Source organism: Metarhizium acridum, assembly GCF_019434415.1.
Source record: "Metarhizium acridum strain ARSEF 324 chromosome Unknown scaffold_452, whole genome shotgun sequence".
Classification (NCBI taxonomy): Eukaryota; Fungi; Ascomycota; class Sordariomycetes; order Hypocreales; family Clavicipitaceae; genus Metarhizium; species Metarhizium acridum.
The window spans coordinates 54611-78176 of record NW_027094037.1 but is presented as its reverse complement, the minus strand read 5'-3'; the positions used below and the strand labels follow the sequence as shown (position 1 = coordinate 78176).

General features: G+C 48.9%; 9 protein-coding genes across 9 annotated transcripts; 3 read left to right on the top strand and 6 right to left on the bottom strand.

Annotated features, from left to right (window-relative positions):
- Positions 1-1397: 1397 nt before the first annotated feature.
- J3458_017979 (uncharacterized protein) lies at positions 1398-2009 on the bottom strand (the record flags this gene model as incomplete). The annotated part of the gene is made up of 1 exon (XM_007808292.1): positions 1398-2009. One exon carries the CDS (start codon positions 2007-2009, stop codon positions 1398-1400), a length of 612 nt encoding a protein of 203 aa, XP_007806483.1.
- A 432-nt stretch (positions 2010-2441) lies between these two features.
- Positions 2442-2861, bottom strand: J3458_017978 (uncharacterized protein; the record flags this gene model as incomplete). The annotated part of the gene is made up of 1 exon (XM_007808293.1): positions 2442-2861. One exon carries the CDS (start codon positions 2859-2861, stop codon positions 2442-2444), a length of 420 nt encoding a protein of 139 aa, XP_007806484.1.
- A 1545-nt stretch (positions 2862-4406) lies between these two features.
- Positions 4407-4880, bottom strand: J3458_017977 (uncharacterized protein; the record flags this gene model as incomplete). The annotated part of the gene is made up of 1 exon (XM_007808294.1): positions 4407-4880. One exon carries the CDS (start codon positions 4878-4880, stop codon positions 4407-4409), a length of 474 nt encoding a protein of 157 aa, XP_007806485.1.
- A 2151-nt stretch (positions 4881-7031) lies between these two features.
- On the bottom strand, positions 7032-7268 carry J3458_017976 (uncharacterized protein; the record flags this gene model as incomplete). The annotated part of the gene is made up of 1 exon (XM_066121144.1): positions 7032-7268. The coding sequence occupies one exon, from the start codon at positions 7266-7268 to the stop codon at positions 7032-7034; it is 237 nt and encodes a 78-aa protein (XP_065973842.1).
- Positions 7269-9170: 1902 nt separating this feature from the next.
- Positions 9171-10794, top strand: J3458_017975 (uncharacterized protein). The gene is made up of 4 exons (XM_066121143.1): positions 9171-9249; positions 9300-9328; positions 9384-9876; positions 9944-10794. Exons 1-4 carry the CDS (start codon positions 9214-9216, stop codon positions 10205-10207), a joined length of 822 nt encoding a protein of 273 aa, XP_065973841.1. The 5' UTR covers positions 9171-9213; the 3' UTR covers positions 10208-10794.
- A 2479-nt stretch (positions 10795-13273) lies between these two features.
- J3458_017974 (uncharacterized protein) lies at positions 13274-13606 on the top strand (the record flags this gene model as incomplete). Its single annotated transcript, XM_066121142.1, has 1 exon — positions 13274-13606. One exon carries the CDS (start codon positions 13274-13276, stop codon positions 13604-13606), a length of 333 nt encoding a protein of 110 aa, XP_065973840.1.
- Positions 13607-13848: 242 nt separating this feature from the next.
- Positions 13849-14310, bottom strand: J3458_017973 (uncharacterized protein; the record flags this gene model as incomplete). Its single annotated transcript, XM_066121141.1, has 1 exon — positions 13849-14310. The coding sequence occupies one exon, from the start codon at positions 14308-14310 to the stop codon at positions 13849-13851; it is 462 nt and encodes a 153-aa protein (XP_065973839.1).
- Positions 14311-19389: 5079 nt separating this feature from the next.
- J3458_017972 (uncharacterized protein) lies at positions 19390-20002 on the top strand (the record flags this gene model as incomplete). Its single annotated transcript, XM_066121140.1, has 2 exons — positions 19390-19693; positions 19749-20002. 2 exons carry the CDS (start codon positions 19390-19392, stop codon positions 20000-20002), a joined length of 558 nt encoding a protein of 185 aa, XP_065973838.1.
- J3458_017971 (uncharacterized protein) lies at positions 19530-23507 on the bottom strand. The gene is made up of 4 exons (XM_007810912.2): positions 23230-23507; positions 22965-23140; positions 22585-22859; positions 19530-22526 (listed from the first exon to the last, which is right to left on the bottom strand). The coding sequence occupies exons 1-4, from the start codon at positions 23405-23407 to the stop codon at positions 21551-21553; spliced, it is 1605 nt and encodes a 534-aa protein (XP_007809103.2). The 5' UTR covers positions 23408-23507; the 3' UTR covers positions 19530-21550.
- Positions 23508-23566: the final 59 nt, after the last annotated feature.

Sequence of the window (23566 nt, the reverse complement as noted above, 5' to 3'; positions counted from 1 at the left end):
ACTCTCCCATGTAGCATAACTAATCCATGACCTTGATATGCTACATGCTTGATACCCCAAACACTCCACGACATCTGTAGATCGGCTTCATCCTCCCGCGCTCCACATGAAAGACGCGCATGCATCAAGTCGGTGCTATCTTTGAGTAGGGATTTTGAAATTAGAAAACCTTGTATACTCGTAGGAGCATATCAGGCCATAAAAGATAACACATGCACGGAGGCTTCTGCAACCAGTAATATGGCTCAGGATAAGCCTGCAAAAGATTAACAAACAGTCAAACCGTTGCCTAATAGCTCACTCACATTATCTCCTTTCTCTGCCATGTACATATGAAACAGCCCCTGGCCGTTGAGCCGAAATGGTTTGGTACGAGCGGAACATGCTGCCTAGTTAAGTAAAGAGACGCATCTATAGAAGCCAGTGGGGGTCTCTGCCCTAGGTCTTGTGTTTGTAACCGTCTGATAAGGTGTGCTTGTCTTAACCGGGTAGTAATATCTACGTGACCCGTCAGCGACTAAGTCGGCTTCAACGGCTATTACCAAGCACGCTCGCGTATCTTTCAAGCTCCAGTTAATCACGAGCGGGCAAAATCGCCGTCTTCTTCCTCAACACTTAGCCAGAGGCCCTAAGCTGCAGTCACCGCCGTCGTAGTGGAGTTGTCGAGGAAAAAGGTCCCGGGCAACTCCACGCCGGTTTCCTGCTGCATGGCTGAAATAAACGTGATGGCCATGAGGGAGTCTATGCCCAAATTGGCCAGGTTGACGTCGTCGCTGTTCAAGTCGCTTAGCTCCACGCCCACCCTCACGTGCAATGATGGAAAACAGCGTATCGACCAAGTCGAATTTCTCCCCCTCGCTATTATCAACATTTGCTGTAGACGGTGGAGTCGGAACTTGCGAGTCTGCTAATTGGTGTGGCTAGTGGTGACGGGTTGAACTGACAACAGCTTCGTTTGAGCCATCGTCAGTATACATGTACTTGGATGGGCAGCCATGTTGTGGGCTGCCGGGGGACTCAGCAGATTGATGAACGCCGTCCTATTCATCTTTTGGAACTGCAATCCCGTCAAGACCGAGGCCAACTCATCTCCATGATAGATGTATACATCCCTAGTTACCAGATTGCGCGTCGACCGCGAGTCTTCCATGAAGGTATAGCTGGTGTGCACAGTCGGAAGATCAAGCGGCTTCAGTAGGCGCCACTCCTCAAACCCAGTCGAGAAACAAGCCCAGCACGGGAATAGCGAAGCCCGTTGTTCACCGAAGAACCCGACAAATGAACATCCGAGTCTAGCAAGAAGGGATGGTGGAGGTAATGACCGCCCGCGGCTGGGACGTGTGCCATGTTGATTACCGACACGGCATCTCGCATGTCCTCTGAGAGAGAGACATTTTCTAGCCCCTAATAGTGTTCACATTACGCACAACGTTGTCGAATAAACGGTCGACTGCGCGTTTGCCCAGCCGGTGATTTGCGGGCGCCTTGAGAGCAGCCATGCGCGACCGAACCAGGAAGCTAGCTTGGTCCGGTTTGCTTGCTGACTCCAAGGCGACCTGGCAGGCTCCTATCTCGTAATACTCGTCAGACGTGCGGCAGTGGTACTGGATATCCGTAGTCTTCGTCGAGGGTGTGAGAGTGACAGTGACTTGCACGATCTGGGGTTTCTCCGTCAAGGCAACACCCCGGTGAAAATAGCAGTTGTGGAAGGTCAATGGCACTGGCATTTTCTGACTATTAGCATTCTTAATATAGGCATATTGGGCCGCGGAGAGTGCCATGTTCAGGAGTAGGCTGCTGGAACAAATTTCCACATCAGCCACGGCATGACCTCGCACAGCTGCACGTAGGTGTTGGTCTCTCAGGTCCGATGAAAATGTAACCGACAGCTCATCGGGCCCGATTGTCTCGCTTATGGTCCGCTGCAAAGTCGTCTTGCAATGCCCTTGCACAGAGGGGACGATGACGTGTTGTTGGCTGTGCTTGGTCTCGATTTCACCACTGGTCATGATGCCCAGAATTCCTTCTCGTCAAATGAGCACTTTGGAAGATCAAGCAGGCATACAGATGATTTGAAATTCCGGTGTTAGGCTGGCCAGTCAATAGGGGCACCCGCCATATAGAGATCTCTCAAGCTGTCCGATAGCGATGCCCAGTCCATCGAAGCTGTTGAGAAACACGCGCAGCGTGTCCTTGGCCGCTGGTCTAGGCTCCAGTCTCATGTTGCGGGCCGCGATTGTACATTACAGGCTGCTAGATTAGGAAATCCATGGTAGTTGGGCTAAGGAGGGTCGGGTTGAGAGGGGATCTGTCGAGACTGAAGCATCATCGTGGTTCTGATGAGAGCGCAAACACCGGCCGCCTGTAGGACATAAGCACAGAAATCTTTCGAAAGACATCTTCTCAGAAACTCACCGCCCCCCTTTGGCCAATATTTGCCTTTACAGCTCCAACAATGAGTGGATTATCTGAGCCTCGCTTCTGTGCAAGTGTTTCCGTGTAAAGCCTCCAGCCTGTGGACCTATTCGATGCGTCTCCACGTATGAAATGCTGTCCGCGTCTACATCCCTTTGCTCCAGAACATTTCGGTACAGCTGTTGCCGAGAATTTTCTGAGGGATGCATCATGGAAGAAGCATCGCCGCCGTAGTTGCGCCCGGATCCCCGGACGACTCCGAGGATATTTTCTCGCTCGTCCAGCGCGCCCTCCAACCGCTTGAGAACAACCACTCCCACTTCCTCTCCACAGACGTAACCGTCGGCATTGTCGTGGAATGTCTGATACCTCCATGCATGGATAAGGAACCACCACGGATTAACCCTGAGAAGGGCGAGAAGGGATCCTCCACCAGCCAGAGCCATGTCGCGAATGCGACCGAGGAACGTCGAGCACGCTAAATTGACGGCTGCGATACTCGAAGAGCAGGCCCAGTCGACGCTATAACACGGCTCCCCATTTGAAGTGGTGATGCAGTCTGCCTGGCCCAAAGGCGCGGCAGGTTCCCATGGCGAAGTAGATGTCTACCCCTTTGTGGACCACAACTTCTTGCCAATCATCTGTCCTCTGGCCAAAGAAGAAGGCAATGCGATCCTTATTTGTTCAAAGCATGCCATCGGAATAGTAGCCCGACATCTCCAGTGCCTCGTACTCGGTTGTCATTAGCACCCGGTGCTGGACATCTGTCTACATAGCTTCCCTACGTGACATGCCGGAAAGGCGGTTGTCGAACATGCCTGGCTTGCCGAGAAAGGCTCTTTTCCGCTCGATTGTAGAGTTCCTCGAGGTTTTGGCGTTTCTCTTGGTCCGGAAACGATAATATCTAAGCGACCCTAGCTTCGCTATTGTAGATTAGACCACCGTGTTACCCTATATACGTTGCGCGCGTCGACTGATGGTATGTGTAGACTTGAGTAAATTTGGAATGACCTAGACGCAGGAAAGCCATCAATTGATATATTCAAAGCCCGCGACTTTATAACTTGCTTCTTCCCGACACCTTCAAACGCGGTTTTCCTCTGTCGGACGTTATAACAAGAACAGGGAATTAAAAGTATATTCCCCCTGGCACACTAATTCCAGCCGACATTATAATCCTGTGGAATGTGTAACTTGCAACACGAGTAGCTTGATTCAGGTCAGACAATAACGGTTTGCCCCACGGGACTGTGTTGGGCCGGAGTGATGAGCTGACGTGCCCAAAACGTGCCCGAAAAAGCATCTTGCTCTTCTTCAAGTACCACTAGCGTGGCTTTTCTGTCATACATGACTTGGATTAATGCCCTCTACTTTCGTCATTGTACGCACTGACCTGACACCTAGAATGTTGTTTATTCGACAGCACATCCCCGGTACATGGTATTTCCTGGTGCTGGCGCCATCCGGGTCTTATAGTTGTGTATAGGGATGCGTCAAAATGTAAACAAGACGGTACCAGGGTTCATCCACGTCTGGATCACATATTGAGCTGAGCCCGGAAGTGCAATATCCGAGAAATCATGACCCTCGATACACTGAGGTGGCAACTGAGCGTGACAGTCTTTGTGGCAGTATGGGCATCGTCGTAGCGCGTTCTTGCGTTCATTGTAATAGTTATACCAGAAGAGCACACGGCGTATGAATAGAATTATGATTTAAATTAAGTGATGCGATGTCCAATTTTTCTTTCAATCCAAGAAATGCTAATTAGTCATGAATATAACTCCGGGCAACAGCAAAAAAAAAAATCCTCTAATTCTTCCACTAGAGATTTTATACCGCTTCTCCTTTTACTGGAAAGTATATGCTTACTCAACTAGATGCCTTCTATCTAGCCTGTTTTTTTGATTTTTTTTTTAAATAATTTAATATGCTTAATTGTAAAGTTTCTTGTATGGTGAGGGTGTAGTTGTTGGAGTCAACTCCACGCCCTAAGCCATAAACATGGTCGTCCTTTCCGACCGCGGAGGTCGCTCGGGGTAAGCGCTACCAGTGAAGTTGTCCATGCGACTCACTCTTCGAGGCCTCGGAAGGAGAGAGCCATCCTCGTACTCTGGAGGTACTTGTGACAATTCCTTGTCGCCATATGCGAAAGGCTGATCACTGGAGGCCGGATACAACAACGCAAATACAGGCCCCTTCTTATTCATGCCCCTAGACGTGAGAATATCGTAGCGGACACCAAGCTTGCCATTTTCTCTTTCAATGTCTTCTGGTGGCCACTGGCCATAACCCACGCTTGGGGCCTCCATTCCTAGAGTAGTCTCCTGGTCCACTTGACCCATTGGGAATGTGGTCAACTGGTAGATTTGATCAATGCGGAAGAAGGCATATACGACGACTGTCAAGTACCCAAGCATAAACTGCGTAGTGTAAAGCGTGGCTTTGCTGTACTCGCGCAGCATCTCTGACCCTTTCATTCAATAGCTAAAGCATTGTCAACTCCACATCAAACGTCTTGATCAGCAAGTTCCTCAATTCTCCTGCTACTAAACTGTCCACGCCGTATCGTGAAACCGGGTTGTCAGAGTCAAAATCGTCAGCCGCCACACCTGGAAGCTCGGTTATGCGTTTTGTAATAGCTAGACGTGCGGCTGTCGTCTTCTCTGACGGTTTTCAAGCATTTTACCACCATGTCGCAATAGACATGGAGGTCCGAGGAACCCTCTCCAGCTGTGCCGCTTCCTCCGGAAGCAAGCGCCTGCGCCCTATCAGAGATTGTCCGCGCAACCGCCCGGAACCGCGCGTTCCCGTCCACACCAGATTATTAATGCGGCCACTTTCCAGATAGAAAAGGAATCGGGTTGTTTCCAATCCGGTAACTACTTGTGCAAGGCAACTAGAATCTAGCCGAAAAAAGGATGACTTGTCTGCCAAGGAATAAGACTAAGAGAGAGCCCCTTCAAGAAGCTGCAGAAACTCTGTTTCTGACACGCCGTAAAGGGTATTGCACTGGAGCATCTGTTGAAACCCTGCAGAGGCGCTAACAGAGCCGATTTCGAGGATCAAGCCAAGTCCAAGAGCGGTCGCAAGCAAGCATTTTAAGAGGCGCAAACTGGCAAATGTGTCTTGAAACGCGTGTGCGGCGGTGTACGCTCCTTGACTAGGTGTGCCCACGGTTCACACGATAGATGAGGTCATTGAGAAGAAACCAAGAGGCAAGCTCCCGGTGGCATGATGAAGGTTAATAGTACCGGCAACTTTGGGTGCAAGTACACCCGGAATCTGGGACCGAGTAGCATTACTAAAGAGAGCACCCTAAGTTCCGTGTCACTGAAACTTACTCCTTCCACCATAGCGAGATGGATTACTCCGTTGAATTGGCGCAAAAGAGAGAGTTTCTCCCCCAAACAAACAAGTGTTTTTCGAACCGTTACATCGCATCAAAGAACTTCTAGGTAGGCTCCTTCCACAATCAGGTCTTTCATAGGGGAAACGGTTTCGGAATTGCTGCAATACTGCCCGGAAGGTCTTGAATTTCCTGGAGGAATCGCGGGGGCAAAAAATAGAAGTGCGACCAAGCGAAGGGAGTGTAAAGATGGCGTTGAGGAACTTCTCAAAGGAGTCGTGAATAAGATTTAGGCCAGTCTTGAACCAGTGTTGTTTTCAGCGAATCCTTTTAAAAAAGACATATCTTAGGTCAGCACCCACGAGGGGATATTGACATGTGACGTTCGGAATTCGTAGCTCAGCCAAGAGTAGAATCACAGTTACAGCCGTTACGGACGTAGCGAACAAATACTGATGATGTTATAGCTTTCTCTGAAAGACTTTAACTAAAGCTCCAAACATGTTAACTCAGTAGTATTTTTAGATGTGCTGGTAGTAATATGACGGTGGTAGTTGGCAGGGTGCACGACACATAACGCAAAATGTGAGACCAGCTCCTACCCAAATATTTAATTCAAGCGTTTTACTTGGGTGGCGCCCACAGTACGAAAGAGCGGCGCCGCGTATATTTAAGAAGGTCAATTATGTGGTGAAGATATGAGAGCAGTGCTATGCCAATAGCAGAGCAAATAAGCTTGTTTCTGAAGCCACGAAAACGTAGTAAGTCCTAGTATGCTGTGACTTTATATCACGCGCAGTGTTTTGTTATGCTTCAAAGCAGGCATCGCCTACCACCACCTCTCTCGCTTCTTCATTCTTTTTCACGTCTAGTTATCCTATTCTTTGCACCCTAGTGCTCCTTCCGCTCTCACGAAATCGTAGGTGATTGCCGTATCGTCTCCCTGTAGCCTTCTGCGATCCCTCACATAATAGAACAAAACTCTACAAATATTTCAACGAGGGCAATCAAGACCTCTAACATGAACGTGCTATGGCGGCACCATTCGTGAGATGCTGACTGTGAGATGTGTGTACGCTCCTCCAATTACGTCGCATGTTCATCTAGTCCCGTAGCCGTCTTGTGTGGCTGCCCGTCGTGATGGACGATTTTGGGACGAAGGGCCTTTTTCTGAAAGAATAATTGCGACTAATGCTATTGATTCGGGCTTTTTATAAATTCATCATTAAGCATCATATCTCCTCCAGTCTAGCTTACCACTGGCGCGTCAAATGGTCTTGGTTTGGCGCTGTTCCTCTGCAATCTCCGGGCCGGCCGCAAGGTTATTAGGACAGTCCGCAACAAGACCAAGGACGCTGCCGCCGTAGAGCAGATCGAAAATGCTAGAGATTCCGTGATTGAAATGGACATGACGGAGCCCAAGTCCAGCATTACAAGCAAAGTCCAAGCCGTCAGCCGAATCGGCTATCTCGTCAACAACGCTGGTTACTCTATCCTGGATCATTGTAAGGACGTCACGTAGGTTTTTTGTTTGATTCGTCCCTCTTCTCTAACGAATTTCTACGAATTAAACAAGGCATTGAGCCGACTCGGAAAGACAAGCGACAACGAAGCCACTCTCCAAATCAACACCAACTTCTTTGGCCCTCTATACACGCTCCAGGCGGCTCTCCAGGGAATGAAAAATCGAAATTTTAGCACTATTTTCAACGTCTTGAGCGTTGCCGCCAGGGATCTGCTAGCTGCGTGCTCTCTGTACGCTACATCTAAAGCCGCGCTCGAGGCCGCATCTGAGTCGCTTGCCAAGGAGGTTGCTCCCCATAACATTCGCGTGCTCATTGTTGAGCCAGGCAACTTCCGTACCAATTTTTCTAGCGCGGTAAGTTTGTGTCTGTAGTAATTCCAGTCGTCGTTTATGCCTGGCGCTATCGCTGTCTGAAATGTTTATACCCGTGGGCCGTTGACAACTAAGTGGGCCAGCCACTAACTTAGTTGTTAACGGGTAGCTGTCATTGGCTGGGCAACTGTCCATGTCTAGTTACGGGCACTGTAAATCGCCAACTCATCTTTGCATCTGATAAATTTCTTCTGCCCCAGCTCTGTAATTTTATCCTGGACATCATCTTCCTCCAACGGAATGCAAGTGTTGGTATGTGACCCTTGCCTCTTGGCTCTCAAGCAGCTTGACACAGTAACACTTGACCACACAGTCAGCAACTAAATGGGCATAAACTAAGTGGCTAGCCCCAGGCCACTCAAGTTGCCGACGGGTACGCTCTGGAGCCACGCTGCATCCTCACGTACCCGCTGACATCACCCTCGGGTACAGAGTACACCGTCCTTGATTTTTATAGTCCCCAATGTCACGGGTAGTCATGAAACGACACGTGTTTTATTACCGCATTTCGTCCTCGGCATCGTCTAGGCTCATTTCATCTTCTCATATCCATGTTACCGCAGGTTATACGGAACGCAATTCGTAGTGCAAATCGCTGCCGCCGTCAGAGACGGAAGGGATCTGTGGGAGAGGCAACAGGATGCCTTTATTAGGACTGGAAAGAATAAGAACATGCCCCCGCTTGTGCTTGGAGAGCCGGAGCGTTTTGGCTACATGATAGAAGACGTCAGCAGGGTTCACGGATTATCCATGGCAGGCAAGATTCGACGTCATGTTGAATAGGGCATATCCGGCTGCTGTTGGAGACACCCTATACCTCTGAGCGAATGCATAGGAGCTCAATACTAGAACTATAATAGCATGTGATGGATTTTTATTTTCTACGAAAAGCGTCTGCAGCAAGAAATAACTCTGATAAAGAAAAGAGAAGAAACGTCTATGGTGAATTTCCGAGATAGGGGTCGATGGTTTTGTTTCCATTCTAGAGCCCCCCTCGGATGCTTGGCATAACACGGGTCTTGCACCAGATGGAAAGGAGTAGCACAGTTAGAGTAAAAAAATATATGCAAATGAGCAAAAAAAAATGGAATACTTAGCAAAGTTAAGAGAGACGGAAGTAGAGTTTCTAACGAAGAGAGACATCAAGAGTCTGGTACTAATATAACATTTAAAGAATTAGGCAGGCATGCTAATGGCAGCGAGCGCGGGTTGCCATTACTTGGCTGATACGGCAGCAGTGTGTTGGGCATTTATTATTGAATTGAAAAGGTTCTCAGTTCCGTACTGTTGTACTATTTCGCCTAATAATGACATATTTTCTCCATTCTCTTTTATAACTCCTTGTGCTTATATTTTGTGTCCGTGTATACATGGCTTCCGCCGTGTCGCGCCACCCCAACCTTACCTGCTCTGAACCAAGTGCGTGCAACCCACGTGATCTCGGGCGTGCATTTGGGCGCTGAGAGAACAGGCAAGCAAACGAATGGAAGCAAGAGGGGCAAACCATTCCTTGTGGCAAAATCGCAGACCGAAGAACCACCAGAGTGCCAGGATGAGTGCCTTGACTTTACTCTTTGCCTCTCTCGTGGTAAGAATCGAAAAGCCAAGCATCGTTAAAGTAGACCTGACTTGAAACAGGGAGTTTTGGCGCTCTTTGGTGTGGCACTGTTCGTCGAACGGGACTTGAAGTCAATAACAACCTTCGCTAACGAACCATCGTAGATACGAGCACATTCGTTCCACAAGCTTATCGCTGCCAATTTCTCCGGCTCTTACGATTATCACACTTCTACTCCCTCTAGCAGCTGCTGCGAACGCATTCTCATACCCGCGTCTCGCTCGTTCTCATAGCCGCCTGAACCTCCTGGCCCAGGCCTTGCAGGTTGGCCAAGCCATCCTGACCACGGTCTTGGCAACCCTTCTCTTCTCGAACATCCTCCCATCAGCGGCCCGCGACTGCTTGCTATCGACCCTTTGGCAGCGCTTTTTCAGTAGCCACGATGCCAGGTCGATCCGACGGATTCAAGATGCCCTGAATTGCTGTGGCTTCAACACTGTGAGGGACAGAGCCTGGCCTTTCCCAAACCAACATACCGCCCAACAATGCGCGGAAACGTACGGGCGAGACACGGCATGCATCCAGCCTTGGAGGACGGCATTGCAAAGGAACGCTGGTGTTAGTTTTGGAATTGTGCTGTTTATTGGGATCTTTCAGGTATGCGAGCTGCGCCCCGGCTAATACCACCAAGTGCTGCTAACTGACAGGTCCTTTTCTTGTATAGATTGCAAGTTTCTTTCCGTGGCCGTCTTTCACTCTAGCTAGGAGAACGCCACTAAGAGGGCTGGTATCCTATGGAGCCAATACTGAAGAAACAGAGAGGAGCACAGAAAGGACCCGGCTTCTGCCAGCCGCAGTAGGAGGCGCAGGCAATGACAACACTGCGGACGAGGAGCCTGAGCCTAGGCCTCACCAAACAACAGGTAATGGTGATAATGGGCGTGGGGATCGACCGCCACATGTTGGTAACCCTTGGGCCGTTGAATAGGAGGGCGAGTGCAATCATGACGATATTGCATCCGTCTAGGTGTGCCTGAGTTTGCACCTGCAAGTAGGGTTTCCGTGGCTTCACTGGCAACACTTGCTTCATTTACGTAAGAGTAGGACATCCGATTGTAACAACGTCATCAACTTTTCGATACTAAAGAGCTTAGGCCAAGTATAGGAGAGATTGCTCATGGGTAAAGATAATTCAGCAAGTTGTGGCGACTAGCCTACTTGTCAGAGGTACTATTAAGAGTTGTGGTACGGGCGAGACCAGTGTTGAAGAAACTGAGGATACATGGCTGGGAGAATCGAAGCGGCCAGCATAAGTGTATACCAAGTTGCAAGACTTCTGGACGGAATTGATGCACCTAAAGGCACTGCAATGCCTGAGAATAAATATTGAAGCTTATTTGGGTGATTCCCAATGTCAGGTTGGTTGAGCGGCGTCAGATATTCAATTTTACCCATAATAACAACCTCTGCGGGAAGCTAAATAAACATTTAGGATGAATTATTGCTATCCCTAGTTCGAACTACCATAGCAGTATATAAGGGGAGGCGATAGATAGCAGGTAACCTCTAGTTCTCTTGGTAATTATCCTGAGTGACTGTTGGCGCGTCATGCTGGAGTTCCAGACACAACCTATGTATGGAATAGCGGCCTCTGTATCGTCGAATGTGCCAAGTACGTACCGTCGATAAAATTCGAGGTTATCCCTTATTAACTACCATTCTCGTCGTCTGCAACCGCGCACAATGAGAGTACCCAGTTGAGGACACGCGTTGATTCCACTTGCGCGTAGAGGCTGTCACTCAAAAATCACTGTTCCAGCCCCCCTTGCAAAATGCTAGGTCCTGATAGATTGCAGTTTGTCTACTCAGTCAATTGTCTGCTTTCGATTAGCATAATAATAAAAAATGCACCACTTCAGCAGGTGTGTTTGCAGCCAACAATTCAGTTGACCAGCTGGCGTACCTATCAACCAAAAAGCAAAGGAAGACTACACTTACTAGTTTTTGAGCTCCGTAAGCATGGATGCGATTTGAACCTTTGTAATCTAACCTAGCAGCAGAAGAAGATGCCAAGTATCGCTAGGGAGAATGATGGCTGTGATGTCTATTTCTTTATTCACTTCGATGCCGGGAAGAGACACGGGTTATCCAGATCCCAATTAAACTGTGGGTTTACTAGGCATTGGGCCTTTTTCGTAGTGGTCGTGAAAGAAAGTCTGTCCCTAATACCCGTATTAGAATCGGTTTTGCAGGGTTTAGTCTTGGTAGACTTGCTAGGGTTCCAACCAGCTGTAAAATTCTAAAACCTAGCAGCTTTGACATTGGCTATGCAGGTCTATACATTGGTAATATAAATCACGATATTTGATGCTTCTGATACTTACGAGGGATTGGAAGCCCAGAGGAAGCTCAAGGCGAATGTTTAAGCCTAAGCAAGACAATTGTACAATGCAGTTTTCGCCGAACGGCTAAATGTCTTATAGAGCCCAAATAAACGCAGGAAAATATAACCTCCACCCAGGTGATTGACTGTATCTAGTGCATATAATAGTTGCTTCTAAACATAGTGCTGTAGTCTAATCTAATTTTCAAGCGGACCTACCGCGAGATTTCTGCACCGTCGCACTGGTTGGGGCCTTCTGCATGCTCCCAACCTGGGACGTGGATATTGTAGAATTTACCGTTGGCGTCCACAATTGCCGACAAGATCAAATCATTCAAGGCCTGAGCACGAGTTGCAACATCCAAGTCTGCGTTTTCAGAGCCCATAACGATTCGAAGCCACTGTATTCCAGGTATTAATATCGTTCTCTGCTTTGAATCTTCAGTTCAAATTATAACTTACTCCCGGAGAAACAGCTACAACGGTAAATCCTTCCTTTCGTAATCAATAGCGTACTGGACGGACAACATATTCATCGCAGCCTTTGTAGTTTTATACGCTGGCACAGGCAGCCATGTGTACCTCTTCGCATAGCCAATAGAACCGTGAGGGGCGAGCTAGGCAAAGTTAGGTACTTCTTCTAAAGAAGCTGGTCTAGTTGACTTGAATCATTAATATCTTCTTTCCGCTGCCCTTCTGCAACAGAGAATTAATGCCGCAGGAATGCGGTGCGCACTAACGACGTTGACATCGGAAGCAGTCAGCAACTGTTGTCCATCCATGGCATGAACTCCAGCTTCCGTGTATGGCATTACCTTGAATAACTGTTAGCGCGTAATGAACACGAGTCAAGGGCTAACTACATCGACATTGTTGATAAAAATGGCGAGTCCTTTGCCGGCAAGTTTAGTCTTAATAACAGTGGCTGGTTGCTTCACTGAATTCTCGTTGGTAATCTCACCATGGACTTGCATAATGCGGACGACGGAGCTAGAGACTAGCTCGTCTAAGAGTTGGGAGGGACTTCTAGCTGTTACTAGGATAAAGGAAGCTCGTGATTCTGGTAGCTGCACTAGCTGCCTTACGAGTTCAAGAGTTCAAGTCCGATGCCGCTGCCACCGCCCGTAACCAGAACAGTCGACATTTTGTTTCTTGAAAGAGATGTAGTATAACAGGAAGGAAGGGTACGACGGAAGAGTCGAGGCCAATCTAAGCACAAAAGTAGACAACGAGTTTATGGAAGCTGTCGAGGCGGGCTATCAATCCTTCCAGGTGCAGCCGGATTCCGAGGCCAACACCGCTGTGCCACACATGGCCTGGGGGATGGACATGGAGCAGTTCCTCGTCGAGCCATATCTATCCATGCTCGGACCTAACGTCAAGTGGCAGCGGCACGGGGCGGTCGGACGACATGCCTTGGGTTCACTCGGCGGCGATGCAGCATGTAACTCATCAAGGCGCGCTATGGCATTCCGGAATAGTCTAATGAAGCGCGGCAACGTATGTATGTGAACCGCTATCATACACATTCCAAACAAGCTCTACTTCCATTTGGCTCGTTTCTCATGCCATCTTCTCACACGCCTTCGACCGGCGACGCTCCAAAAAGCAGAAGATCAAAGCCACAACTACGCCCAAGCCGGATAGACCGATGCCCGTGTAAAAAGCCCCATGATAACCTCGAAGAACGTCCTTCCCTCCGTCACTTACCTGCGAATCGACCGTGCCGGCGAACCCGAGCCCGGTGGAGATGGAGTAGTTGACAAATTTGTTGACCAGCGACGCGGCGAGGTCCTGGTGCCGCCGCGGCATGACCCGACTCAGGACGATGGTGGCGGCGGGGAAGGACACGTCCATATCCAGGGGAAAGATGATGATGGCCACGAACGTCTGCGCCCAGTAGGTCTGGTGGCCGGGCACTATCACAAAAATGATGCCTCCGGCGAGGAAGGCGGTCATGGAGATGAGCATCACTGTCGAGGGGCGGAAGTGACTCAAGATTAGACCCGTGATGACGGCAGCCCATAGCCCGCTTATGGTGATGGGAACAAACTGAGCAGGTATAAGTAGAGGGGTCTGGCCCCTCAGGACCTCGAGAAAGTTCTAGATGTAGTAGACAAAGATGCCGAAGCTGGCCCAGCCGGCGCTGACGCAGGCCCGGGCGAAGAAGGAGTCGATGTTCAGGGGATTGGGGGGTGCCGCACCCTCTTCTCGACGAAGACGGCGATGCCGATGATCATGATGATTTACGTATAAGGTGTCGGCCAGTCGACAACAGGACCTTGGTTCCAGGCGAAATTGAAGAGGGCCAGGGCGGCCACGCCAATCGCGGAGCCGAAGACGTCGACACGCTGCCAGGCGCTAGAGCTCTCATGCTCCGGGTTGGTCGGCGGCGGCGTCGCGGGAATGGCAAAGACGCCCAAAAGGCCAACAGAAGGCACACGAAGCACATGACCCAATAGGCCCAGGGCCACCAGGCCATCTGGGAGAGCAGGCTGGCGAAGACGGCGCCGAGGAGGAAGCCGCTGGGGGCGGTGGCACCGAACAGACTGAAGATCATGTTTTGGCGGAGTCCCGGGACGTAGCAGCGGCCGACGATGGCGATGGAGTTGGGCAGCAAGAAGGCCGGGCCGATGCTCTGCATGGTATGGCAGAAGGCGAAGAAGATGGGGCCGCTGTAGACGGCAAACCCGGCGAGGGCGGACCATAGACCGAACCAAGCGAAGCCGCCGACGAAGAAACGCTTGTGACCGAAGATGTCGTCGAGACGGCCTGCGATGAGGATGAAGGTGCCGACAGTGAGGGAGTATGCCGCGGAGAGCCCAGCTCACATCCCCGGGCGGGTTCTCGATACCAAAGGGGCGAGCAATTACGTGCTGGGGCACGATACTCAGGGCGAGAACAACTTGCGCGAGGAGCTGGGAGGAGCAGATGATGATGATAGAGATGGCCTCGCCGGCAAGGGACTGGGGGCGCTGGACGCGGTCTTAATGGCGGTCTTGGAGGTTGTCGTCGTGAATATGGCCATGACCGCTGTTGTGATGGCCCTCGTCTGAAGCTTTGGAGGGTGTTTGCCCCGGTGTTGGATAGTCAGAGGGCGCGCGGCCATTTGGCTCCTCGCCAAGAGGCGTGTTGTGTTTTCCTTGTAAAGACATTGATGTGGTTAATTATGGCGGAGTGAGGTGTAAGTGACGAATTAGCTCAATCAGTAGGACTCCTGTGAGCCTTTATCAGCCAGTATGATGATGGCATTGTCGACCAAATGCCCAATTCCGAATTATTTGCATGTGTCGGTCCTGCCAGGCGCAATAGAGTGTACATAAGTTTGTACTCCCTTCTCGGCATTGCGGGAAACTTGCTCAGAGCTCCTCCCTCAGTCCGTGGTTGAATAATCACCGCCATGTTGTATTATGCGGCTTAGTTCGGTGCGGTTGCTGCGGTTGCTGCGGACTTGGACACTTACCGCCGCTTCAGGGACGCCCATCAGACGGTGTCCAGTATTGTACGATTATAACCTAGCGGAGGTGAGAGGTACTGGAAGTACCTCCCTCCAGCTCGGCACAAGCAGGCCAGTGACCATGTTATTGCATTGCTCGTCTTTGTAGTACCGGGGAACCTGCAGGACACCGTCACGCTCGGTGTACTCGAACTCGACCGGACCAGCTTCAGTGTCGGGACGGCCGAATCCCTCCTCGAGTACCTGCACGATGACCAAGACGGCGACCTCTCCGCCCGAAGACCATCTCTCGCCTGCATGTGCACAGTCAAGGTCCAGGTAGAGAAAACGACAGCCGATGTACTCGTAGCATACGCAGGAACCCCAGGTGAACAGCCCGTTCGCGCGCCTCGCTCTCCACGGTACCGCCGGTCGTGACCCATAGCAGGCCGCTGCATTGCGTGACTATGTTGCGGAGACCCTCCATACGCACTGCATCGAATCATCGAGGTTCGCCAGAATGGGCTCGTCAATCTCGCCTACAAAAACACAGGTCTTCGTCTTGTATATGTCGCAGCTGCTCTGCTGCTGGAGCACCAGGCGCTCAGGGGCGAGAGTGCCAGTACCGGTCAAGGCCTGGATGCGCCTAGATAGCACATCGATGAACTCTGGCGGTGGAGGTGCCTTGCTACTTGTGACCACAATAAAGCTCTCTCGGTGATGAGCCTTGCCCGGGTTGGATTTCTAGTCTTCGGCGAGCGGCGCCGTAGATACGATGACACTGTTGTGTGGATGATGTCGCTCTCCGAGTCACGAATCTCAAGATTCACACCACTAAGCCCAGCGTCCCGAAGCACGCGATCCCAGGAGAATGCCGTGAGAGTTGGGTGGTCGGGCTCTTCGCCTTGCCACCAGCTCGCCTTCAAGGACGTCTTGGGCGTGCCAAGCGTCTCCAGTACGCGGCGTGTCGCGAGCGCGCCGGTACCGGCACCGATTAGGAGGACGCGGGCACCAGGGTTTGTGTACAATCTTGTACAGTAGCGTAGAGTGCTGTCCCAGTGCTGATAACCGACGCATCGCGTTGGCGTTGTACTTATTAAGAAGCAGCCCACTCACTTCTTCCACGTGGAGCTCACCACGGAGGAGGACGGGAGGAGCGGCCCGAGCCGGTAAAGCCTCAGCCACTCTCCCGATGCCTTGTGGGGCCGTGGCAGCTATGTAGTTATTGTTGTCGCTTCTCAGGCCCGTCCAGCGCGCACACGTTGGCTGCCTTGGCGGTTGATTCATGCGGCCATGCGTAACGTGCCACCCCACAACATCGTCAGCCCCCCATTTTCGTCATATCCAGGGCTCTATTACAACACATTAAAATTAAGGCATTTTTCAACGAAAAGGGCATATATTAGCTATCTACAGCTAGAACGTAAATTCTATATTAGACTGATTTATACCTGTAATTTTAAGGGTATTTTCTTTAATTATATAGCTGTAACGTTCTTTATAAAGAGCTACTTTATAGTTAACTTTAGCTTTAACTCTAACGATATTAAAGATAATATAAAGGCTTAATTAAGGTCTTTTTTAATAGCCTTTTAGCTAATAGGCTTTTAAAGCGTTAAATTTAACTTTAAGATATTTATTTTTAATAGATAAAATTATAATAAGGTTATTCTTTTAATTAAGGCTATAATTAGCCTTTAAAGCTAAGGTTTAATATTTATAATTAATACTATTAAGGTTATAGCGTAATATATTTACTTAAGCTTAAATCTCTTTACTATTATAAAGCGTTTATTAAACCTATTATTTATTAATTTTTTGCTTTTTTAGTGTTATAGGCTCGTTTTTACTATTATCTTTAATAATAAATTAAAGAGCTCTTTTAATATTAATAGGAAAAATACTAGTAGCTTAAAATCTAGCTTAAATATTTATTACTATAAAGGCCTTTTTAAAAGCTTTCTTATAAGCTTAAATAAATTACTGTTTTTATTATAGTAATAAGATATTAAAATTAATAATACTAGCTTACTATTAATAATAGTAGGTTTTTAAGGGCCTAAAAACGCTTATATTTAATAGCTAGGTAATATATAATATCTTTACTAAAAGAAAAAGAAGCTATATATAATTAATATAAGCTATATATATTAATTTAATTAAAATATATAGCCTAATATTATTTAAAATAAGAATATACTATAAGAAGAGGTTTTTAAGCGTTATTTCTAATAAAAAGACCTCTTTAAACTATTTTATTATAATTTAAGTATTAGTTTAACTGAAATTATTATAGGTAAAAGCCTAATATAAAAAATAATTAAGAAACTATTACCCTTAAAGCTTTAAGCCTTTTAAGATAATTATAGGCTTAATATAATAATTTATAACGCTTATATATTTAAGAATTAAAGCCTACTTATAAGAAGACTCTATTATTCTTATTAAATATTTAATAAGGTTACTTTTAATAACCTTATTAGCCTTAAAATACCCTTTTATAATACTAGTTTTATTAAAGTTATAAATTTAAGTTAACCTAATTAATTAAACCTTAATTAAATAATTAAAAACAGTTATAAAAAGCTTATATTTAATCTTTTATTATATTAAGAGTTCTTTTAAACTTAATATCTTATAATACCTTTATTTTAACCTTTAAGTTATATTAAAGAAAGCGGTTAACCTAATACTTTTTAATTAGGTTACTATTATTACCTTAAGCTATAATAACCTATATAATAGCTTAAACGTTATAATAGCTAAGTAGCTTATTAGCTTTTTTCTTATATAAAATCTAATTTATTAGGTCTTTCTCTTATCTTTATAATAATTATTAAGAGCTTACCTTAGCCTCTTAAGTTAATTAATAACCGCGAAGTTAATTATAAAGAGTTATTTAAGAAAAGCTATAATCTTAGGTTACTTAAACCTTTAAAAGGCTAGAATTAACGTCTTTAATAGTAGCTTTAATTCTATTCTTATAAGCGATATTAATAGGGGTTATAATGTAAATTTAGAGTTAAAAGAGCTTAATTTAATAAAGTTATTAAGTGTTAAAAAAAGGGCTCTTACATTAATCGCGGCGTTGTGGATGTGACGAAAATGGGGGGCTGACGATGTTGTGGGGTGGCACGTTAGTACTTGGCCGAATGTGGCTGCTCCTGAAGGCGGGCTACATTCTCTGAGGTGACAGATCGTAGCGCATCATGGACAAAGTAACTAAATACACAACCGCTGGAGGTTCCTGGCCACGTCTGCCTCGGCATTGGTGTTGGTGGGAACCAGCTTCTTCATGATGTATGCGAGAGCCAGCGGGTTAAACCACCTTGAACCACAACTTGCGCCATTTCGACTCGAAGGCGCTCTCGATAGGCATCAGCGAAAGGATCCATATGGTGTGAGTGGTATGCCTGTTGAACCCCGAGACGACGAGCGAACACGCCATTTTGCTTGCACAAGTCCTCCATCTCTCGAACGGCGTCGGCATCACCAGAGATGGTGGCGCTCTGGGGGCTGTTGACGCATGCAACAACGGCTTTGCCATTCCCCTCGGTTAGCATGTCGAAGTAGGACCGCACCGCATTAACACCCAAACCGACCGCCGCCATAGCACCCTTGGCAGCACCCGGCGCGCGGTGTCTTGTATGCTACGAGTATGACGCGGTGGTAGGCCGTCGCCATGGCCTGACGATGCGTGAGGACATCCATGGCGAAGACGGCCGCGATCCCGCCCGACGAGTGGCTTGCGACCGCTGACCGCGTCATGCCCCAGGCTTCAAGCAGGCGTACTAATGCGATCTGCAGCGCATACGGGAATGCTAATCTTGGTGGCGTGGACTCTTGTCGTCTTTCGCTCGAGGCCGCCTACCAAGCTCTCCAACAGTCCGGGTATTTCAACGAGCCGGCCACGACCAGCGCCGCTGACCTCCAAAGACGGAACGCACGTGGGCGTCGACGTCGGCCTCTGCTCCTACGAGTACGGTGTTAACGTCTATTGCCATCCGACCAGCGCCTTCATGGGGACGGGGGTGCTGAGAAGCTTCATCCCCGGAAGAGTGTCGCAACACTTCGGGTGGACGGGCCCGTCCTTGGCCTCTGATGCAGCATGCTCGTTGTCGACGACGGCCCTCTTCACATGGCCTGCCGGGATCTGCTGTCGGGCGAGGTCCCGGCGGCGCTCTAAACCTGCAGTGGACACAAAACCTCGCCGCCGGCAGCTTCATCAGCCCAACTGGCCAGTGCAAACCCTTTGACTTTAATGCTGATGGTTACTGCCGCGGCGACGGCATCGCCCACGACCTCCCGAAGATTGAGTTATCCAGCGCCGTGGCCGACGCCGGACGGTAACATGGTCCTACATAAGGCACCGTGCGCTCTACGGGTGTTTGTTCCCAACGTACCTTCGCTGTCGACACTCTTCCATCACGCCATCTGCAAAGCTCGCGTAGACTCGCGCGACATTTCGCTGGCCAAGTGTCATGGCACTGGCACGCCCGTCGGAAACTCTGTAGAGTGGGAGAGCATACGCAACGCCGTGGCTGGTCCTCTGCGCGATACCGTTCTGCCCATCGGCTCGGCCAAGGGTCACAATCGGCCACACCGGAGGCGCGTCCGGTATCGTCCCGGACGTCACCACCAAACGTCGGGACTTGGTGAGGAATTCACCTGTCCTAGCGGTGAAAGTCATTAATAGGGTTGATGTAGCAGCCCGTGAGGCAGAGGTAATGCGCCTAGTGGCAGTCTACACGACAGGTTGGGACTCGGCCGAACTTGAGGATGCGGCGAACGGCACTATTGGCACCCGCCCCCGTGCCGGAGCCGTGGTGCTCGTGACCGGCGCTTCGGGCAGCGTTGGGTCGCACATTGTTCAAGCACTCGCCGAGCGGCCGCATGTCGCCACTGTGGTTTGCATCAACCGCACCATCAGTGACGTGCCCGCCGACAAGCGGCAGGTAGCTTGAGAGGCACTATCTTCGAGAGGCATGGAGGTATACGGCACCGACGCCTCCAAGCCGCAGCTACGTCTATCGGACCAGGAGTACACCTGGCTGGCGCAGTACGGCACACACACATCATCTACAACGCCTGGCCCAGGAGCGCCAAGCGGCCACTCAAAGTTTTTGAGCCCCGGATCAAGGTGATGCGGAGCCTGCTGGATCTGGCGCGCGACATGGCGGTAGGAATCCAGCCGCGCAGGATCGGTCTATCACGTCGACAACCCCGTCGGCCAGCCGTGGAAGGAAATGTCGATGGCTCTAGCGGCTGCCTTGGATATTCCTCCCCATGGCATCGTTTCCTTTGAAGAGTGGATTAAACGGGTTCGTCAATCGCCTCTCCCCCCCGGCTGGGAACCCAGCCGCCCTCGCCCTGGACTTCCTCGAGGGCCACATTGAGCGCATGGCTTGCGGGGGTATCGTTTTGGACACGCAAAGATCAATTGAGAATTCCAAAACCTGGCTTCGGAAGGGCCGGTGAGTGCTGAGGTGGTGCAGTCCTATGTGTCGTCTTGGAAGGCAAAAGGTTTTCTCAATTAGCCACTGACATGGGTTCTTTACACTTTGAGTTGGTATTGTTCTGGTTGGGTATTTTTACATTTATCATAGAAAAGGCTTTGAGGAGGAGAAAAACACTATGCAGAATACCACGGTCTTCTCTTGTAGGATGTAACAGCTCCGTAGCATGGCTTTCTTGTTGCAGCGCCATAGGAACCATTGAAAGGCAATGGAGCTGATGGAACATGGAGATGCCGAAGGCTTACAACTCACCTATTCCTCGGCGTTTCTCGAAGAAGAATTCCCCATTCGGGGTGAGTAGATAATCCCAATTTTGATCATGGCTGTGGGATACGTTTTTCAAACGCAGAGTTCCTGATGAATTGGACGTTGAAGAGCGGCAGGTATGCCGGTTGAAACTCATGATGCAGTGAGCAAAAAGGGGTAAAGCAAACCAAAACAAGCACCAATAACTAGACCAGAATCGCTTCATATCCTATAGTATCTTGAGAGCTCTTTGTGCGAAATTTGACTTCAGTCTCCGAGTAGAAGAGCGTCCCTGCTATTGGCGTTATCCTGTTCCTCTCCTCTCAAGTCGAGAATTATCATCGTGCTAGCCGGGGAATGAAGAACAAAAGTTGTTTCGAGTTGTAATAGAGCGACCGCAAGTACAATATTAAACAGTCTATTTGCGTCTCTGCAGTAGCCAGGAACGGTAATGCTTGACAACGTTTTGTTACCAAGCTTTATTAATAGAAGCTGAGCGTAGGACGACATAACTAACGCATAGGGCGCAACTTACACGTAGCTGTGCAACAATGCTACCAAACCAGTACGGAAAGTCAGATGGCCAGCCATAAGCATGCAAACTAATGGCGGAAAGCAAGACCAGTTCGTCATCTAATAAGTCATCGAGAAGGTTTGAATTAGAGACTGCATATGTAGCTAGTAAACCTGATCGCTGCGACCTTTGTCTTTAATTGAAGGGGCACCTTGTGATGCATGTTCAGTCTTCATCTACACAGAACTCTCATTATTTGTAGTAAAGGGCTTCATGCTGCTAAGCGAATCGACACGGCCAAGAAGAAACTCAAGATGTCGATACGCGGCGCTTGGTGCATACTGCGGAACCATATGGCCGGCCAGCGAAACTTCAACATATGTTAGGCCACGTTCCGTATGAGCCGTGCCAAAGACACCGGCGCCTGCTAATGTGGCATCAGTGCCATCAGTGTGGTAGGGGACGTAGAATTGTTCGATAGGGCGCTTCTGGAAGCCCTGCTTTCCACCAAAAGTCATGTTCTGAATTGCCATAAGTGTGCCATTTGCGATGAGACCAAAGTCTAATGCCCCGTGGCCAATGATAACATTTTGCGTGCCGTCTATGACACGACCCAGGACATTATCGGAAGATGGCTCGGAGTGGTCCGCACCATCCCCAGCGAAGACAGATTCGTCGGAACATGACATCCAATTCACATCGAGAGGAGCATTGATAGCTTTCTTGACGTCTGTACGGTTAAAGTAGATGGATGCACCCCGAGGTAGATACTCAAAGGCACCAGGGAAGCCAAGCACGTCCCATAGCAGCGGGCAGGTTGTTGCTATCTGGTATATGTTGAAGCAAGGATTGAGCGCAGTGACGGCATCTTCAACACGCTGCGAGAGACTGCAGCCTGGAAGCACGTCACCCGTCTTTGGGTCGAGGCCAGGCAAGACGGAGGGCAGTCGACTATTAGGTGGGTATTTGAGATGTTTTGCACGCAACGCGGCAAAGCCGCAATCTTTATCAGCACGGTGGATTTCCTTGACGAATGAATCGTTGAGTGGAAACAAGTTTCGGTTGGAATCGATAAAAGGAACGGTGACAATGTCGTTTTGAAGCCTGGTAACGCCAATAACAGGGTCGTAGATCATCATGCCCTTCATGTTGAAATGGGTTGTATCATTTGCATCTAGCATAGCGCTTGCGATATACGGGCAGTACATGCCGCTATAATCAATTCTATTAGTCGAATTCAACGCGTTTTGGACTTTGCACAAAGACTTACGCGTAAGACTCCCCCGTGATGTACACCTTGTATCCTTGCGTGGAAAATGTCTCAACAAAATTCTTAAAGAAGCCCAAAAACTGCTTTGCTACATCCTCCTCATTCCTAGCCGTCACATGTCCCTGAGAGAAGCCTGTGCCAATTGGCTGTTCTACCCAAAGCACGTTACTGAGATGGTGCCAGCTCCACCGGTTCGGGACGGGTTTATAGGTGCCATACTGCCATAAGAAAGGCCCATTCTCTTGCAGAAGTCCCTCAAGGGATGAGCATCCTGGCTAAAATATCGTGAAGAGAGTTAGTATCGAGACCAGAAGTAATCGAATCAGTATCATGGTTATAGTGCTCAGCTCCTGTATCCTCCGACATTGCTCATCACTTACACCACCATTAAGCCAAATAACAATCTCCTTCTTCGCAGTCGGATTAGGTGAAGGTTGGAACCAGAAGTAGAATTTCTCAGTTCCATTCAGATCTTTTGTAGTGGAAAGCGTCCCCGCATATGCTTCACCAATGTCAAAAGCAACATCAGGAATCCCGGTGCCATTAACAGCGAATCCTGTATTCATGGTTTAATTAGTTGGCTTACCGTTTGCAATATTTTATCGAGCTTACAAACCGTAGCAGCTCGACTACCATTTTACTTACTCCTTGTACTAACGCTGTCGAATTTCCTAGGAACTGGGCCGTTCCGAGTCCATTTGTCAAAGGGAACAGCGCGTCGAGTGAACTTTGGGTGCCGTCGGGCCGCGGGATTTTCTCTCCCATTGCAGAGGGACAAGGACCCCATCCAAGCAATCAAAAAGGCGACGACTGCTGAACGCATCTTGTAATGCAGCCTGCGAGTAAATTCCTGCACCCGTCAGCAAACTATGAGAGTAGTTAAAGTATTTATAATCGCCGCTAGACGTTGGTATCCATGTCGGAGTTGAACGACGCGCCTCGGAAATCAAACAAGCTAGTTCGGCTGCTTTGTGCCGCCAAC